The sequence below is a fragment of the Ictalurus punctatus genome, chromosome 16, assembly GCF_001660625.3.
Source record: "Ictalurus punctatus breed USDA103 chromosome 16, Coco_2.0, whole genome shotgun sequence".
Lineage (NCBI taxonomy): Eukaryota > Metazoa > Chordata > Actinopteri > Siluriformes > Ictaluridae > Ictalurus > Ictalurus punctatus.
The window spans coordinates 6,583,744-6,603,249 of record NC_030431.2 but is presented as its reverse complement, the minus strand read 5'-3'; the positions used below and the strand labels follow the sequence as shown (position 1 = coordinate 6,603,249).

Below are 19,506 nucleotides of genomic sequence, written 5' to 3'. Positions count from 1 at the left end.
CAAACAGGGTTCCTGCTTGTCCGGATCAATCCTTCCTGTGGCTGCCATGCCTGCTATTGTCACAAGTAATTGCCTAAACCCCTTGTTGTATGAAATGAGACTCTTTCGGGGGAACAAGGGAAAAAAATAAACGAATAAACAGCTGAACTCACGGCAGCCTCAATTTCGTACTCCAGTGCACTCAGTACTGCAAACCCTGAGCCGTTGGGGACAACTTGTCTGGATGCTAGTACAGTCAAGGCTATCCTATCAGACACACTGCTAAGATGATGTTACATCGGAGGTCCAAGCAAGTCGGTGATGGTTCTGCAGTTCCACCCAGATCATTTAGACTACACCGGCATGGTATCTGTGTCAGTAAGTCATGTACTCCTTCGTAGAAGAGTAGAGGATCTGCTTTCAGAGCAGCACAGTCCCAATTAAAACCGATCCTGTGGTAATGTAGTTGTTTACCACTATTTTGATAAACACTACATCTGCCAACGTTTCCCAGCTTGTTTCTGCATGTTGGACCACGATCTCGGACAGTTGGGTCGTTGGGGTCATGTGACTCGCTGGCTGCATCTGGCAGTGGAATGCATTTGTTTGTCTCTTTTGGACTGCTTACAAAGACATGCATGTCCAGATTAATGATGTTTGATTAGCTTTCCACAACAATGCAGATTAATATTCATGGAGCTTTGCCCTGTTATTTTGGGCCCGGCTTTCCAGCTAGGAACAGCTGATGACATTGGTTTCAATTAAGGTTTGTTGTTTGCCTTTCAACACTTTAATCTCTCCACAGCTGGTCACCAAAATTTGTCTACCTTTTAAACTGGAACGAGTCTTAACACGCTGACACACAACCAAAGTACTTTAGGAGATTCTGTACCTAATTGAAAATTGTGGTAAATGACTCACCAAAATGACACATCAGTAAGACTTGTTTTGAAGTAGATAAATGCTAACCAAGCAGTATTGAGTTGATCAATTCAAGATACCCTAACTACAAGTGAACATTAGCTAGCATCGCACCACTCCAAACTAGCAGAAGAATCCTACATGCATCGTCACTTAGGTTTCTATTGTTTGGTCAAACTATTCCTCTAAACACTCGGCTTGGACGTAACTCTGTGGAATTAGCAGGTCTATATTTGGTCTTGCTGCATCTGTTATGCATTAGAGTGCATTTATCTGGTAATCTACTGGGAGATCTAAGCATCTGCATTCCAGGCAACCTGGAAACAGAGTTGCTGGACAATGACCAGCCATGAGGAGTGCTTTACTTACTCCATCTGTCCGCTTCTCTTTCCTCCTTCTGTCACGCACTTTTGCGCTTGACATGTCACTTATTTACTTGTTACGAGGCATGAAGATCTAAACACTTGCTGTTATTGTAGCATCTTTGTAGCTTTGCTGTTTTTTGATGTTACAGTCCTTGCTGTCTTTCTCTCTTGGCACTACTTCCTCCTTGTGTATGGGAACAAACGAGGCACCAATTACCACTGTAAAGGGTTCAGCCTTAAATTTAGTCACCTTGGCTGAAGGTATAGCACCTGGCAACTGAATCTGGTAATAAAATGATGTCAGTGCTGTGGGTTCACGGGTCTGATTATCGACTCTCGTTTCTGAAGCGGTTTCAAGGATAAACTGCTCATTGTTGCAAGCTATTATTTTAATTGCTTATAGCAGCAACCATGCAGCTGTTGTTTACATTGACCATGGTCGATAACAACTGATTTTTAGCTTATAGTAAAGGAAACCAAGTGCGTGATGGACTCTCTTTAGTCTTAACAGGAGGACTGTCTCTGGCAAGGGCTTATCCTGTCTCAGTTTCATCAGCGTTAGGACGTTTTTGTAGCAATGCACTAAAAACGAGAACCTCTGCAGTCTTCAACTCTCAGCCCATCTGTCTCGTCTTCGCAGTTTTGCTGATGCTGCCGTCTTGATTCGTGAGCAGTTGAATACTCCCATGGTTGACGTTTCTCCCTCAGTGGAGAGGAAGAACACGTCAAGCTTCAAGACACTCATGCTGGATTGATGTATTAATAAGTACCTCACTCATCTTAGTACTGGTTGATAATATACTCATGTTACTGTAACATTCCTGCATGATGTTGAATAGTCAGTCCTCAGAGGTAACGCGCCGCTGTGCCTAAAGGGATTGAGCAGAGAAGGTTAACATCGTGCACTGACATGCTCTGAATAAAGCATGCCTCCGCTCTCCCAGGCATTGTACCCACAAGGCATGTGTGTAAAGTAGAATGTGCTTCTGCCAGATGTGAAACTCTGCCATAGTTGATGAGTACTAATATTCCTCAGACATGCACATTTCGTGTCTCCAGAACTCGAGCCAAGGATCTTTTTTTTGCACAGTCGCCATCTGGTCTTGATTAATGTAAGTAAAGATGATTGAGGCATCTGCTAATACTACCAACCTCAAGTGTTGGATCCCTCTTGCTCTGTGTTATCTTCTAGCTCTGTGTAACGGGCGGCCAGTAGGGCAGAAATCGTATGAATCATAATCAGATGAATATGTTACAGTTCATTTCAATGATACTTTTTTTTGTTGTTGTACTGTTGTACTGGCATGATGGCAAAAAAAAACAACAAAAATATTTCTTTCTGTTCTCTGTATGACAAACATTCAAAACCCAACAATACAAAGTAAGAAGCAGGATAGTACAAACACAATACTAAAGGAAGCAATTCTGGAAGTAAGGCAGTACACATGGTGCGGGAAAGACATTATAACAAGCCATAACTATTTTAAACTGCAAAAGGAGGTAGATGTAGTTTCATAGCTTACAGTGTTGTATTACTGTATGGCCGGGCGTGGCTCTCCAGTCTCGATAGCATAATCATGATACTTATGATTCACTATATGGCCGAAAGTACAGACACTTGAACATCACACCCATATGTGCTTGGTGAGCATCCCGTTCCCAAACTGTGAGCGTTAATATGGAGTTGGTCCTCCCTTTCCTGCTGCTCCAGTCTTCTGGAAGGCTTTCCACTAAACTTTGGAGTGTTTCCGTTGGGATTTGGTACTGATGTCGGGTGAATCGGTGTTCCAGTTCATCCTAAAGGTGTTTTAGTGGGGTTTTGGTAAGAGCTCTTGAACACCAACCTTGGCAAACCATGTCTTTACAGGGCTCGCTTTGTGCACTGGAGCACTGTCATGCTGGAACAGGTTTGGGCCTCTTAGGGAAATCTAATCTAGTTCTACTATGAACAGAGATATTTTAGACAGTTGAGTGCTGTGACGAGTTTCGCGAAGGCCTACGTATGGGTGTGGTGGTTAGGTGTCCACAAACTTTTGGCCTTGCCGTGTACCAATATTTAAGTTTTTGGAGATATTTCTGCAAAACCCACTGACAGTATCAAGTAGCTACTTGAACAGGAAAGGCTATGTTATTATTTTCATTTGTATCAATTTGTTTATTTGTATAGGTATTACATAAAATTATCTTTTTTTTTTTTTTAAAGCGTTTACATATGGTGCTACAGTTTTTTTATCACACAAATCTAAATCTTCATATACTATGATGCATCTTTCTTTGTTTTTTAAATTTTTTTTTTTTTTTTTTTTTTTAAATACCCCATATCACCCACCCCCAATGAACATTTTTGGCAGCACGGAACAGAAAGCGCTTTTCAATAAGCTGTCCTCAGAAATAAAGCAACACCCGCGGGCTAGAAGATAGAACCTTCTAATAATTTTCTGTCTCTCTCTCCTCTTTCAAAGAAGCTCATTCTCTGATTTCAAAGCAAGGTTAGTGCGCAGCTTTCTTGATTGTGTCATTGTTCCCGTGTATAACAGTTGTAACAGGCCACGAATTTGAAATGCGTGTATTGATCACGGCTCTGAAGTATGACCTTTTCCACGCACTTCTCTGCGGTTTGATGCGGGCCAATCGATCGAACCATGCACTCGGGGAAGGCTGCAGCGTTCTGCCTGCTCGTGCATGACTAATATCATCTCGCCATTGGCTCAGACATATTTTGCCATGTATGTCACATTTGATTTTCAGAGGGAACAAAGATGCCCAGTTACATTGTGGGGTGAATAACTTGCCGCGGCGTTTTTTTATTTATTTATTTTTCAGACTACCTCTGCAAATCTGAGGCAAGAGAGCGTTTCATTGGAGCTAATTGGCTGGTCTCTGACCGCACGCTTTAAGCAATGTGAAAGCAAAGCCGTATTGAGGGAAGGAGGCAGGAAAATGTTGCTAGGCAGCCAGTAAGTTTAGGAGGCATTTGCTGGATAGAGACACGTATATAAATACACACAAAGACATTTCCACCTCCTACTGATGTACAATCAGTCAGCAAGTTACAAAGCAGAGCATCCTAATGGATCAGGGTAGCACTGCATGTTATGTCAACGCGATACAGTTGTTTACTCCGAGTGCGTTTTTAACACCGCTGTTTCCCGGGACTCATTTTAATCCTGTCTGGGAAGGCAGAAGGAAGTGATTGCAGCTTAAGTGCCGAATTTAACTGCCTATGAAACTCCTGAAACAAGACGGGCAATTTCGGCGCAGAAGCGTCGAAATCTCATGTGTTTGTTTGTTTGCTAGAAAGCAAAGTATACCGTATAGGCGAAGACGACTACTTGAGTTGTAGAGCCCTTAAACAGAAACCATCAGCACGATTTCTTTTCCCATGAATAGAGCTCTTCAGAAGCAGGCTTACAGATGAAAGGCAAGTTCGCTCCGAGGGCCGTGCTGAACAAACCGAGTTTCATGGATGGATGGAGTTAAGCCGGCACACCTACTTTACCTTGCCTTCCCCAATCATCTGTTCATACGTACGGATCAGCAAAGCACTAAGGTGCGTGATAAGGCGGTAGATTAAGAGTTATGCACTGTTTGTGTTCATGCTTGGCTACATGTAAAGATTAGATGCTAGGCTGTCAAGAGCGGTTGTCACTTTGGTCTTTTCTGAAGGGACTTGAACGCTGTGTAGGCTCTTAATGAAGTGATGTGTATCAGGCAGTGTGAGGTGTGTGCACGTGTGTGTGCGCGCGAGGGAGAAAAAGAAACGATCACGGGAAAACAAAAGACTTGAGGGGAAAGGCACAAGGTCGGGTAAAAGCTGGTAAAGTGGTGCAAGAGAAGCTGTAAAGCAGAGGTTTATGCTCATTAATGACTGTAAAACCTGTTGTACTTGGAGGAGGAAAATCACTTTAATCGTAAATAAAAATCGTTTTAAAGAAACGGAACCGCATCTCTGGAACAAGCGGCACATCGTCTTTATCTTGGCAAGAGCGGGAATGCCATTTCTTCAAGTGCAATTTGGTTAAAAGCTTTCATCAAAGATTTGCTGAGCGCTGAGAGCCCTATGAAAAGACTGAGCACAAGCACACACACACACACACACACACACACACACACACACACACACACACACAGTCTTTCTCTACTATGTATGTTGTGTATAAACCGCACATTTCTGTGTAAATACTACTGCTACAACTGACTAAAAACTAAATACGGTTTTTTTGTTTAGTTGTTTTGTTTTTTTTTTGTTTTTTTTAACACATAATGTAGTTAGCACAGATATTTGAAATCACATTTGAACCTGGACATTCGCAAAATGCTAGCTACAGTGGTGCTTGAAAGTTTGTGAACCCTTTCGAATTTCCCCAGTTTCTGCATAAATATGACCTAAAACCTCGTCAGATTTTCACACAGAGTAGTTAAAGAGAACCCAGTTAAACCGTTGAGAGAAAAATATTTCTACTTGGTCACTTATTTATCGAGGAGCATCGCTGTGGCTGAATTACTGTTCAGAGTCAGCGTAGCTAGTGATCAAGCTCACCGACGTCGTCCACACTTTGTACCTTTTGAAACGGTCAGTCAGTAGATTTCGGTACGGATCATTTGCTCCGGCACCTCGAAGAAGTCTGCCGATCAGTATAAGCCGGGCTTCTGAGAATGACGACGATACATTTACTGTCTAACGCCATTAAATGATGTTTTAAAAGCCTGTTTTGTAAGAAACGTTGATCCTTGCTCCAATAAAATGTCAAAAGCAGATTAAATGGAATCGCTTGATGTGACGGTGCTGTAAGATATTTTAGCTTTATTTTAGCGAGCTTCGCGTACACACACACACGTATACTTACACACACACTCTGAGGCAATTAATAGTGAGCGGCGCGTGATGGCCTGCAAGGTTCTGTAATAACATTGTTAGGCTAAAGGTTAATGCGTGGAATTCAATCTGCCTCTCCATTCGTTTCAATGAAGCAGTCTAAAAAAAAAAAGAAAAGATGATGTCTCTGTAATCAAAGGGTCACGCCCCCTGCTGTGCGTCGTGAAATTAATTACAGCCGGTCTTCATAAATTCATTGTGTCACTTTCCGCAGCTCCCCACTCTCTCGTAATTTAGGACTGGAAAAATACCAGATTCCAGGGAAGATATGTAAGAGACATGAATGAGCTTCCTACACATCCATGTGGTGTGTAGGGGTGTGTGTGTATATGCTAGGCTGCAGACAGAGACCCCCGTAGTCAAACATTAGCGGCATAATGAAACAAGCCTCTGAGTGAAAATTAAGTCATTATGTATAAGACAATCCCTTGCAGGACCAAGGAAACGGAGCTGCATGCAGAATGCTGATTAGCACTGATGGCAGTTAAAGGGATACTTCAGTCAAACACTGCCATACGGACTGACTGCATTAGCCTTCATTCATTATCCGAATTGTTTGCACGAGCAACCTCTTTAGATAATAGAGTATTATAAATACGATAGGACTATTGTACGAGCAGAGATGGTGCGCTGGATAGGACCGCAGCAGATTTCTTCCCTTAGGGATTTAAAGGACGTCTTTGTTAACACGTCCGCCAAAGTCACGTGTCACACCCAGTAATATCCTAATGTAGATTTTCAACAGAAATAAGGAATACAGTTCTAAGCACCATGATGAGGTTACCGTTTGATAATTGAGAAAAAAGAATCAAGATAGTCTAGAAGGACGTCACCTACAGTTGAGTGCAACATTTTGCACAAGATTAAATTAGGTAAGAAAATAATCCACACCGAGGTGGTGTGATGGTTTGACGGCCAATGGAAAAAAAAACGGATTTACATATTACATCACCGCCCTAAGTGTGTTGTTCCACCTGAAAGTGATGTCCAACGATGATCATTTTGTTTGTGTAAATGAATGAAATATCGCTCGTTTTAACAGTTTACGGTTGTGCTCGTAAATTTACATACCCCTGGAAGAATCTGCCAAATGTGTTTTTGTTTTTTTATTTTTTTATTTAGTACTGCCCTGAATAAGCTATTTCACATAACAGATGATAAACATAACTTGTTTACAACAAGACACAAAAATAACCCAGTTTACACGAATGAATCAGTTCAAAAGGTTACATACGCTTGATTCTTAATACCGTGTGTCGTTACCTGGATGATCAACGACATCAACACCCCTTTCCAAAAGTGGCTGTGTGATGTTGAGATCCATATTTTCACACTGTGGGACTCGTACACAACTATTACAAAAGGTGCAAACTTTCACTGATGATCAAGAAGGCAACATAATACATTTAATAACCGGGGGGGGGGTGTGTGTAAACATTTGAACAGGATGCTCGATGAAAATTGTTATTTTGTCTTCTGGGAAACATGTAAATATCTTATGTAGCTTCTGAAAGGCAGTACTAAAAAAAAAAAAAAGATCTTTAAACAAAAGAACTAATTACACCAATCATCCTGTTCAAAAGTTTACACCCCCTATGTATCGTGTTGATTTCTTGAGCATCAGTGAATGTTTGCACCTTTTGTAAAACGAGTCCCTCGGTTGTCATCAGTGTGAAAGATGGATCTCAACATCATATAGCCGCTGTTGGAAAGAGGTCAAATATGCAGAAGATGCTGGAAAAGCAAAGAATGTGCAGGACCTGGAGGATTTTTCTGAAGAACAGTGGGCAGTTTAACTGCTCAGGACAAACAAGAGACTCGTGAACAACTCTCACAAAATATAAACACAGTCGTTGATCATCCAGGTAAAACACACAGGATTAAGAATCAAGTGTATGTAAATATTTTGGAACTGGTTCATTTGTGTAAACTCAGTTATTATTGTGTGTCCTGTGGACTAAATGTAAACATCTGTTATGTGAAATAGCTTATTCACGGCAGAACTAAATAACAAAACAAAATTTAATTTTCACGATCGCTTAATTTTTTTTAAAATAACATTTTGCAGATTCTGCAAGGGGTATGAAAATCTATGAGCACATAGTAACTGTATAGTTACATTTACTGTTGTATAGTATATAGTGTGTATATAAAAATAGTATCCTCGCTTCTTTTTTTTCCCCTCTCTCTTGAAGTTAAGACAAAAAAACAAAAAAAACACAGGCACGCTCATTTATCCTGAAGATTCTCCCTTGACACAAACCCTACTGGCTGTTACAAAGTCCTTCCATAAATGTTATATATGTGTCTAAATGTTAATAAACTTTACCATATCAACAATTGGTTAAATAACAGCTTTGGATGAAGTAGCGCACCTCCCGTACAAGTCCCTGAGCTGTTGCTATAGGAACGACGCCCATTAATATAAACCTTCAGATTTGAGGATTCACCAGCACTGTGGTATAAAGAAGATTCATTTATAGCAACATGACATTTAGTGTGTTTCATAGATGGGAATCTGGCTTCCTTCATTATCACCAAGAAGTAACCAGCAGCATTTTAACAGCAAGATATGAGTGTGAGCAGTTGCATTTACTTTCTGAATGAGATATAAATATTGTCTAAGTCGTATGCCTACGCTTTCATTTATAACCTCCAGATACTGTCAGTTCTAATTTTCTCTCCCTCTTTTCATTCAAACCATCGATAGAGGACGTGAGCATTCACCCTCGACTGTTTGCTGTATGCTGATGTATTACAGAAGGTGGTTTTAGACTCGCTTGTGGAATTCACTAGCAGTTGTAGTGGAAAAGTCTCGAGTTCCCAGATGTTCTGAGCAAACCTATTGCTGTGGCTAATCACGTTCCAGGACTGCCACTGAAGCACTGTTTGAGCTGGATCAGTTTTACCAGAGAGGCTTTGCTGATGTAATTTGTAAAGGATTTGACTGTCTAATTCAGTAAGGATAAAGTATCTGTGTAATTTGCTCAAATCATCATAGATGGCCTAGATCATGGCTCAGCCATCGGACGCTTACATGCAAAATTCTCACGTATCGTATTTCATTGAAATATTGTGATATTTTTGTGCTATTCCACTCTCTCATTATAGCATAATATTCTCAGTATTGTAATCTAAGATTATATTCCACAGTGTATTGGTGACTGCTGAAAACTGTGTCAGATAGACCAGGAATCTAAAATCTCTCTTTGTGTAACCCCGCCCGCTTTTTTTTTTTTCCCAGGCATACTTCCGACAGGGTGTTGCCCTCCAGTACTTGGGCCGGCATGCAGATGCTCTGGCCGCCTTCGCCTCCGGTCTCGCTCAGGACCCCAAGAGCCTGCAGCTGCTTGTCGGCATGGTGGAGGCCGCCATGAAGTCCCCGCTTCGAGGTGCGTGTTTTTGGAATATTTTGGTTGTCCTACCAAGAATGCAAGAATGTAGGGTCCACTATGAATAAATTCACACATTCAGGCCCTGTTTACACTAGTAACTAAACAGTCCTCGTCCACACCGGCGTTTCCTCTGTGCTTCAGAAACGATCTCCGTCCACACTACACGACCGAAAACGTATTCACGGCCTCAGGCAGCTGTCATTTAAAGTATGTACTCATTGGGAGCACTAGTGTAGGCAGTGAGTGCTCCATGTTTTTAGGAGAGTGGTGTTAGTAGAACATTTAATAGAGCAGGATTTGTTTGAAATTTTGAGTTTGGAAATACACTTTCATTGATGCATCAACAGTTTAAAAAAACAAAAAACAAAACTGGTGCATTAATGGTTCCTTGGGCAACCGGGACATGTAGATGTTTTGTCCAGGTTATCTGTTCTGCTTGGCGAACAAGTAGTTCAACAACTAAAAAAAAGAAAGCATACTCCTTGCTGACTTGTGAGTCTCAAGTGGTCCAATACAGTTTGCTTGACCATTTTTAATTTTCCTAAAGTTTCTTGAGTGAATAACTCTATGTACTGTCATTGAAACATTGTCTGGGTTACGCATGTAACCCTGTTCCTTGAGAAAAGAATGAGACGTTGCGTGAAACGTTGTTTGGGAAGCGCCTTCTCGTTTGATCAGCGTCTGAAGTTAGTGTGAAATCATGCCTATTTACAGACAGGCCATGATCAGGTGACGTGGCAATTAAGTGCGTCGTGTGATATAAAACGGCACCTGTGAACCACGCCGTCAGCCTCTATTATCTGAAGCGAAGACGAAATTCACAGGCATGCCCCATTATGACAAAGCTACACAACGTCTTGTTCCCTTCTCAGGGAACAGGGTTACATGCGTAACCAAGACGTTCCCTTTCAAATGGAACTCAACCTTGCATGAGCTTCACGCTATGGGAACAAGAAGACCCACTCTGTCATGAGAGTATGGCCTGTTCAAAAGATCCAAGCCCAAAGGTCACCGCAAGACACTTAAGTCTGAGGTGGAATGCATGTCCAGACTCTAATATTGAATGAATGTGTGTGTGGCGTAGACCACCCCGCCACAACACACACATCCTGTAAGGGTACTCCTTTAGATAAAGCCTTCGAGGAGGCGACCCCCTAGTGGAATTAGCCCTTATGCCCAGAGGTGTAGCAAGACAGCACACCTCATAAGTAATAGAGATTGCTTCCACTATTCAATTAGAATAGACACAGCATCACCTCTACTGTTGTTAGGATTGACCCTATGCGTGTTGCGGATAGAAATGCCCTCATCGTAGACTCTCAAATAACCCCTAGAAAAGTTGTCCTGTGCACTGGAGAAAGCATACTTTTCTTGAGGTTCAACCTGACCCCCAAGCTCCTCATGTGGGCAAGAACAACATATCAATGTTGTCTCCAGTTCCCTGGATCATGCTAGAATTAATTAGTTTAGTACATGGATGCCCTGGAGTCTCAAGGGAGCTAGAGTGGCATCCATGCATTTTGTGAAGGTGTGAGGGGATAAAGCTAGCCTGAAGGGAGGAACCCGATATCAGTACTCGCTGCCTCCAAACGCGAACCTCGGGAACTTCCTGTGACTGGGTGTTTCTATGTGGAAATATGCGTCTTTTAGATCCATCATCACAAACCAGTCCTCGAACTGAATCTGTGGAACAATAAGTTTCATCGTCAGCATCTTGAACCTGTATGTCTGAAGAGTACAGTTCAGATTTCACAGATCTGACATTGGCCGCATACTCCCATCTTTTTTGCGGACCAGGAAATAACAACTGTAAAAACCTCCCTCCCTCAGGGAATGGGGTACCATGACCTATGGCTCCTTAATCCAAGAGGGATCTTACTTCCTGTGCTAATATCGGGCTCTGCTCTGTGCTGACTACTGTGGTGAGCACACCTCTGAACCGGGGGGTCGAGCTCTGAACTGGACCTGTAACCCTTTGCTTTGGTGGACAGAACCCATGGAGACACATTTGGCAGGAGTTTCCACACTTCTAGATGGTCTTTTAGTGACGTTAACTCTTCCATATTCTGTTGGAGGGAAAGCATCAGATTTTCATTGCCTTGTGACAGCTCGTTGACCAGAGAAGACTGAAAACTTAAGACAACATTGGTTAGGGGGGGCCCTCCAGTAGTACTGGGGGCTGTCTGCCCTACCAACCTCACGTCTCCTCATACTTCCCTTTACGGCCCATCAGGACTGCTCTTTCTTCTTTGTCTCAGCAGGTCTGCTTGGTAGGCCTGCAACACAGCCATTGAGCCACATTGTATGTCGTGACTTTCATTGTATGAGGGGTCGCTCGCAAGCGCCTCCTCCACCTTTGGCATAGCTAAGTACCCGTGCTGTTCATTCCCCATGATGGCTGAATAAACCGACGTCGCGGGGTTATGAATATGCCTAGTGGTTGGTTTTCCCCAGAATAGTGATATTTTATCATGCACTTCTGGGGGGAAAAAAAGGGAGTTTTCTGCGTTGTATGGGAGATTTCTTCACTGGGGAGAAAGCGCTTGTCCAGCCTGCTACGATTCACTTCCTCTTCCGCGGCACCAGTCTAGAAGTTTTTCTACTGCCCTAGTAATCACTTCAATCAGCTCTTTTATATGTTTGAGAGCTGCTCTCCCTTTATGGTGCAGTGGCACCCCCTTGGAGCTTTGGCTTTCCATAAGAGGAGGAGAACTCGCGCTGTGAGCTCCAAAATCCAGCAGAGAGCCGGACACGGAAGACAGAGCAAGAGATGGAGCAGCACTAGTCTCCAGCTCCTCTTCCAGATCCATGTGAGATCCCCAAGACCTAAGCTGGCTGGTTGCCTCTACAGCACAGATCCGCAAGGCTCTGAAACCCAACTTCGTCCGAGAAGAGAGCGAGCCACGAGCGGAGCTACCTGATTGTAAAGTGCTCACGATGCGCACAATCGGCCTTCTCTAGGGCTGCTGTGGCCTGCTCCACCCCCAAACACTTCACACAGAAAGTGTGTCCGTCCCTCCGTGATAAAACGGGAGCAAAGCGTGACACTCTTCCTGATTCTCATTCACTCATACTTTTTTTTTTTCTTTTTTAAAGAGACAGAAAAGTAAAGAAAATTTTTTTTTTAAAAGATTGGACTGAGGAAAAGAGGAAATAGTCTTCACGCAAGCGTTCACACAAACGACAAGCGTGAAGCTGAGTTTCCTTTGAAAGGGAACCACCAGGTTTTTTTTTTTGTTTGTTTGTTTTACTTGGTTTAACCACAGTGTCCACACAACAAATGGTTGTACAGCTGTTTATGGAAACCTCAATATCTAAATTCTTTCAAAAAAATTGACTCAAACCCTTTTCATTATAAATCAACACAAAAATGGTTTACTGACCACAAAATCAAGGTCCTGCCATGGCCATCCCAGTCCCCTGACTTAATCCCATAGAAAACCTGTGGGGTGAACTGAAGAGGTGAGTCCACCAGCGTTTGAAGGTTATGAAGAGATTCTGTATGGAGGAACGGTCTCAGATCTCTTGCCATGTATTCTCCAACCTCATCAGGCGTTATAGGAGAAGACTCAAAGTTATCTTGGCAAAGGGAGGTAGCACAAAGTGTTGACTAAAAGGGTGCCAATAATTGTTGCGCACCCATGTTTAACAAACTTTTTTTTTTTTTTTTTTGATAAACCTGTCTTGTGTTTGAAGTTGTTTTATCCATGAGAGCAGAGAATTTTTCTGAATTTTTTTTTTTTAAACAAAAGATCAAAAGGTTGAACAATAGGCAATTTTTCACAGCCTTCTTTGCTCATATTTAACAAGGGTGCCAATATTAGTGGAGGGCACTGTACATTTACCTTGTAATGTGCTCTAGAGTTCAGTTTTGGTTCCAAGGAGCTATTGAAGTTTCCATAAACAGCTGTAAAACCAAAATGTGTTGTGTGCCATGACACAAAGGTGGCTAGTCGTACGTATCAAGTCAAACCAAGTGGAAAAAAAAGAAGAAGAAAATTTTGGTTTTGCAATAACAATACATGGAAAATGAAAAACGGTCAAATTTTACCACCAAGTTATTGGACAATTTGAGATGGACCGACCCATTCGCGAGACAAAAGATTTCATTGGGTACGTAGCGTGACAGTGGTGTGGTCCTGTAGCTACAGCACCCTCCGAATCTCTCCACCTGCTGCACTACACACATCAGCTGAGGAGCAGCCATGCAGACGGTGGAATGATTTTTACTAGGCGGATTAATTATTATGCGTGAACCACAGATGTAAAAATATATTTAGTGTAAATGAAGGTGCTAACCAGAATTTATTTATTTATTTATTTACTTACTTACTTACTTACTTACTTACTTACTTAAAGGACGAGACACTGCAGCTAGTAGGAGAAACGTTGGCTAATATCTTATTGATTTTTTGTGATGGGGCTGGGCGACATGACACGATACGACATGATATACATGTCGTGATCAATGATGTCTCAGTACACTTTTCTGAGATATTCCGGATGTTGTGTCAAAATGTAGTCGTTAAGCTTCTCTAAGATTGTCAAATGTTTGACAGTTTTCTGTAAATAAATGTTTGCAGGGATGCTGTTTTCTTCTTTAAGTTTTTATTTATTTATTTTATTTATATATATATATATATATATATATATATATATATATATATATATATATATATATATAATTTTACATAAATACCAAGTATATTTTACAAGAATATATCAAACTTATTATTTTTTCTTTTTTTTTTTTTTAATGCAGCAGTGCTGTATTTATGGGAATTTATTTATTTATTTATTTATTTTAACCAAACCTATATATGGTGATGTAATGTACAGTATCGTAGCCGTTTTTGCGAGAATCATGATGCGATACTTGTTGTCATAAGATAACAGCATGGGGATTGGGCGGCATGTTGGAGCTTTTACTGTCCCGTTGAGCTAGCTAATAAGTTTATGGTTTGTTGTGTATGAACAGGATATTCAGATATATTGCAGTTTCATTTGAAAGCTTTTCTTCACGATCAGTTATTCTTAAAGTAGTCAAATTTTGATTTACTTCAGGAGAAAAAAAAAACAAGATCATCATTTGCCCTCGGTAGTGCACCTTTTGTACATGTACACGATCCCCCAGTTGCACTCCCAGACTGCATCCGCTGATCCTGTGGAGGTTAGTGCAGTTTGTTTGTTTATCCAGTGGACATTTTGTGATCGTGAAATCTCAGCCTCGCAAAAAAAAAAAAAAAAAAAAAGGCGCAGCAACCCGAGTCGCTGTTTACTGGGGATGAGGCCTCTGAATGAGAAGAGCTGTCTCGTAGAGATATGTTTCTGCAGCTGCCTGTTACTGGATGAAATCTGTGTGTGTGTGTGTTTGCATATATCACATTTCCTGCCTGCCTGCCTGCTGTCTGTTGGGATGTGTGTGTGTGTGTGTGTGTGTGTGTGTGTGTGTGTGTGTGTGTTTGAGAGACAATCAAGGGCACAGAGACAGAAAATATACATCTGTGGCCTCTGACTCAACAGCCAGTTTTATTTGTAGGTAAATCAGTGACACACACGCGGCCCCAGTCCTGGGAAGGTGCCCAAAACAAGGCTGTTTTACTCCTAATGACATCCTTTATTTCCCTTGCTGTCCCGAACTGCCTAGGCAAACATATATATACACACACATTCACACACACACGGAAAGCAAGAGAGAGGCCTGGGTATGACTGAGGAGGAGATTATGTAGAGCAGCTCTTCATAATCAGCCCCAAAGAGAGAGAGAGAGAGAGAGAGATGATCTGTACCACTGCATTGACATTCTGCTCCCTCTGTGTCTATGTCTTTTTCCATTTCTCTCCCAGGCTCCTGTCATTGTTTCTTCCCTGTTTATAATTTTATTTATTTTTTTCATTCCACCGGCAGCCCGAGTCATCTCGGTGCCAGCGGTTTGATCCTCTCCTCGTCTTTATCAGTTTGAGCTCTCCTCTCAAGTGAGGATTTGCATGCAGGGGATTACCTCACTCTAATTGAATTGAAACGAACCCGGATTGAATCGTCCCGTTCCTCATCGGACGTGCCATCCAAACCCACCCGCTAGTGCCAAACCGCTCTGAACGTCTGAGAAGTGCTTTCTCTCAAAGAGTTGACGTTCAGTCGCAGACACCGGATTAAAAACACGGGCACAGTGAGCGTCAAGTCTTCAGACAAACGAAAGGGTTGGAAGACAAGTCAATTCAAATAAATAAATAAATCTGTACGGTTCGGATTATGGGCCGTGCCCAGCGAGAGTCTAATCACATGACACGCAGGCCGCGTCACCGGCGGCGACGGGAAGGCCTGCAGATCCGTCGAGCGGTAATTCAAAGAGAAAGGAAGGAAATAATGCGAGGTGGGCGGCGTTGTGACTCGCTGCCATTACTGCTTTATTTAGCCGCTTTCCTACAGGGGATCCAGACAGTCACGTCAAAGCTCCCGTTTGACATGACATGCACTCGGCGAGTGGAGTGGAGGGAGGGAAGGATGGAGGGAAGGATGGAGGGAGAACGTGCGCGAGCAAGAGCGAGAAAAATAGCCACCCTGAGGCTCATCGTTAATTCCTGGCCGTGCCATCGCTCCATTGCGACGGCCCTCATAAGCATTACTCCTTTCTTGTTTATCATGCCGCACTTTGTGGTTAACTAGATTTGCAGTTTGTCCGCCCACACACACTCACTCACTCACACACACACACACACCCGCTGATACACCACTTGCCAAGTCAAAGAGGTTTTTTTTCACAGTTTTATTTTAGCAACTGGTAATGCTGTCAAGCTGAATGAAGTTGCAGTGTGTGTGTGTGTGTGCACGCGTGTGTGTGTGACATTGCAGATCATTAGAGGAATCCTGACTCCATTCCAAAGAGTGAGCTACCTTTAATTACTAAAGCGAATTACACCAGCGAGTCTAATTACTATGAAAGGAAATATATCGCGAGGAATATTTTAGCAGGTAACCTTGATAAAGATTGTGGTGATAATTAGGACAAACACGTTTCGTTAATAATACTAAATAAAACATCGCCGCATGCAGATGGTCGAGCCCGCACCATCTTTAACCAGGGCCCTGTTCTTCCCGTGTCCCTTAACGAGTCCTCAATAAGATTTACTCACGGCGATCGTCCTAAAGGCCCGTTACCCAACGCGTGCTTTTTCGATGAACAACCAAACTCCAGGACCGTGTCAAATCGTAAACAGTGCAATCCTGCTAACGCGTAAATTCATGCATGAAGACGTTTCCAAGAAGCGTTCGGGAGCAGGATCACGCTGTTTGTTTAACTGTTAAACCTCTTCTCTATGTTTATTATTTATACACACAATTCTGCACGTCTTTTAACGTGCAGAATTTACATGTTTTAACATTTACAGGTTTTAACTGAGCATATTTGCGCTCGAGCATCTAGAAGTGCAGGGTGTGTGTGTGTGTGTGTGGGGGGGGGGGGGTTGGAAAAGGATTACAGGTGTGTAATGGTGCATGTAACATATTTGACATCCAGCGATGGACAGGTTTCCTGTTGCTACAGAGCTGCTATTGTTGATTTAATGGAGCGAACACGAGCAAGCATGCGTTCAAGCACACAAACACACACTTATGTTCGTTTCACTGAACTGTGTAAGACTGCAGCTAGACGTCGCTAAATCAGACTGAAATTCCTTCACTTCTTATTTATCGGAATAGTTTTATTTTGTTTTTGTTTTTTAAATCCCTACATATTCCATATTTATACTCCCTTATTATCTCTTACTTCCAACATCTTTGTTTTCCTACTGTGTGATTTGTGGCGTCCCTACGAAGTGTTTAATGCAAAGTAAGCAGAACTGTAAGTGCACACACTCGCATCCCATCTCCAACACACACACACACACACACACACACACACACACTCGTTTACGCACACAAAGTAGAACAGGACAGCTGGAAAGCTCTTTTCCTGCTCGATGGTACAAACTGATAAGGACGGGCAGCTAAAACGGGAGTGTCAACGCTCCCAGCAGGCAGTGCGGGGACACGCGGCCGTGGCGCGAGCTGATTTATGACACCGTGCACTTTCACACTTTACCTGCGTTTCCGCCCCTCCAGCAGAGGTCACCTCTACACATATGCCTGCCTTCCGTCTCCGCTCTGCCCTTCCGAGTGTGTGATTGTGTATCACAGAAAGACATCTACTGTAGAAAGAGCAAAGCAGATACGAGACAAAGGCATGGAGGGATACCAGAAAGGCAGGCATAATAAATTACGACGTTATCTCTAAAGAAACCCAACGTTGTATTCCGGTTGGAATATACAAACGTTTATTTGAATTATCATTGCACTTTTTTGCTTTTGATTTCCTCACATTGCATTTGCATGTAATCTGGCACCATGCTGTGTTTCATGGGATACATACACGTCAAAATAACATTATGAACAACTTAATGTGAACTGTTTTTCTTCATCAGCATGTAAAGACAATGTTTATCATTTATATCACGAGTTTATATGATAGTTGTATTGAAAATAAATACATCCAATGTATCCTCTGGGTTCCTCCCTCAGTACAAAGGCATGCGTTGTAGACATGCATCTCTAAATTGTCCATAGTGTGTGTGCGATTGTGCCCTGCGATGGGTTGGCACCCCGTCCGGGGTGTCCCCCCGCCTTGTGCCCCGAGTCCCCTGGGATAGGCTCCAGGCTCCCCGCGACCTTGTGTAGGATAAGCGGTACAGAAGATGAATGGATGGTTCATGTATAATTACTTACCACATGCTCAGCATCTCCTGCACCATGGGCGGCCATGACTGTTTCTATTCTGGCTGACTAAACGATCTGACTCATGTGCCTGTTTAAGTTTCAAGTCATTATGATGCGTCACAATCTTGATTTGTTTTCTCGTCCCGAATTTCAGAGTCTTTGGAGCCGACCTATCAGCAGCTGCAGAAAATGAAGCTGGACAAGAGTCCGTTCGTCGTGGTGTCCGTGATTGGCCAGGAGCTGCTGAGCGCCGCCCACCACGGCGCGTCGGTGGTGGTTTTGGAAGCAGCCCTGAAGATTGGCACGTGCAGCCTCAAATTGCGAGGCTCGGTCTTCTCCGCTCTCAGCAGTGCCTACTGGTCGTTGGGCAACACAGAGAAAAGCACCGCCTACATGCAGCAAGACCTGGAGGTGGCCAAGACTTTAGGTGAGTGAGTGCTATAGATTTAAACATTAGCAGGGTTAGTATGCCTGTTGGTTCTCGCTGTGGTTTGAAAATCGGAACTTTTCTACTTTCTCTTCTGCTTTGTCTCCACTCACGAGGGATGTTTAAAAACGGTATTGGAGCACAGGGTAAAAGCCTCATCAGCATCAGCTAACACTTTTATGTTGGGTGCATGATAAGTCTTACTGTAGGTGTGTTTGTTTTGTTTTTTTAATAGAGAGATCTGGGTTTGAAGAAGACCACATGAAAGTATTTTTGTTTGTTTGTTTGTTTGTTTTTCCTTTGGGCAACTACCAACTAGGAAGGGTGAAGGCTCACATGCTTCCACTGAGATACGTGAAGGCAGCCAAGCACATCTTTACGAGCTGCTGCTCATGCTGCATCACAGGACAGAGTAACACACTCAGAACGTGCTTCCTGCCCTCTTCCGCATACATACTATACTCTACGCTCGAGGATGTACATGATGCCCTGGTATCGCTGTGATTGACAGGACAGAGAGATTACAGTATGCCAGCCCTCCAACCTGGAGAGCACAGCGAATTCTGCTATCTAAGTCTAGTCTTCTGTATGTTCTCTCCATGTCTGCCCGGGTTTCCTCCCAGCATCAGCTATGCTAAATTGCACCATGACCCTGACCAGGACAAAGCTGTTACTGAACATGAAAATGACATGGAAACGCCGGCGTAATTAAACTTAGTGTACCAAACACACCCCTGTTTGAAAGAACGCCAAAATATTAATGAATAAAGGTTTCGCTTTCTGGTATTAGCC

At 42.7% G+C, this 19,506-nt stretch overlaps 1 protein-coding gene across 4 annotated transcripts in view; it reads left to right on the top strand.

Moving 5' to 3' along the window:
- Nucleotides 1-19,506, top strand: part of ttc28 (tetratricopeptide repeat domain 28) — a 237,551-nt gene that overhangs the window by 134,084 nt on the left and 83,961 nt on the right. For all 4 annotated transcript variants that reach the window (XM_017489688.3, XM_017489689.3, XM_047160759.2 and 1 more), the window contains 2 exons: nt 9,386-9,533; nt 18,442-18,714. In XM_017489688.3, coding sequence (XP_017345177.1) covers nt 9,386-9,533; nt 18,442-18,714 — 421 coding nt within the window. The remainder of the gene's footprint in view (nt 1-9,385; nt 9,534-18,441; nt 18,715-19,506) is intronic.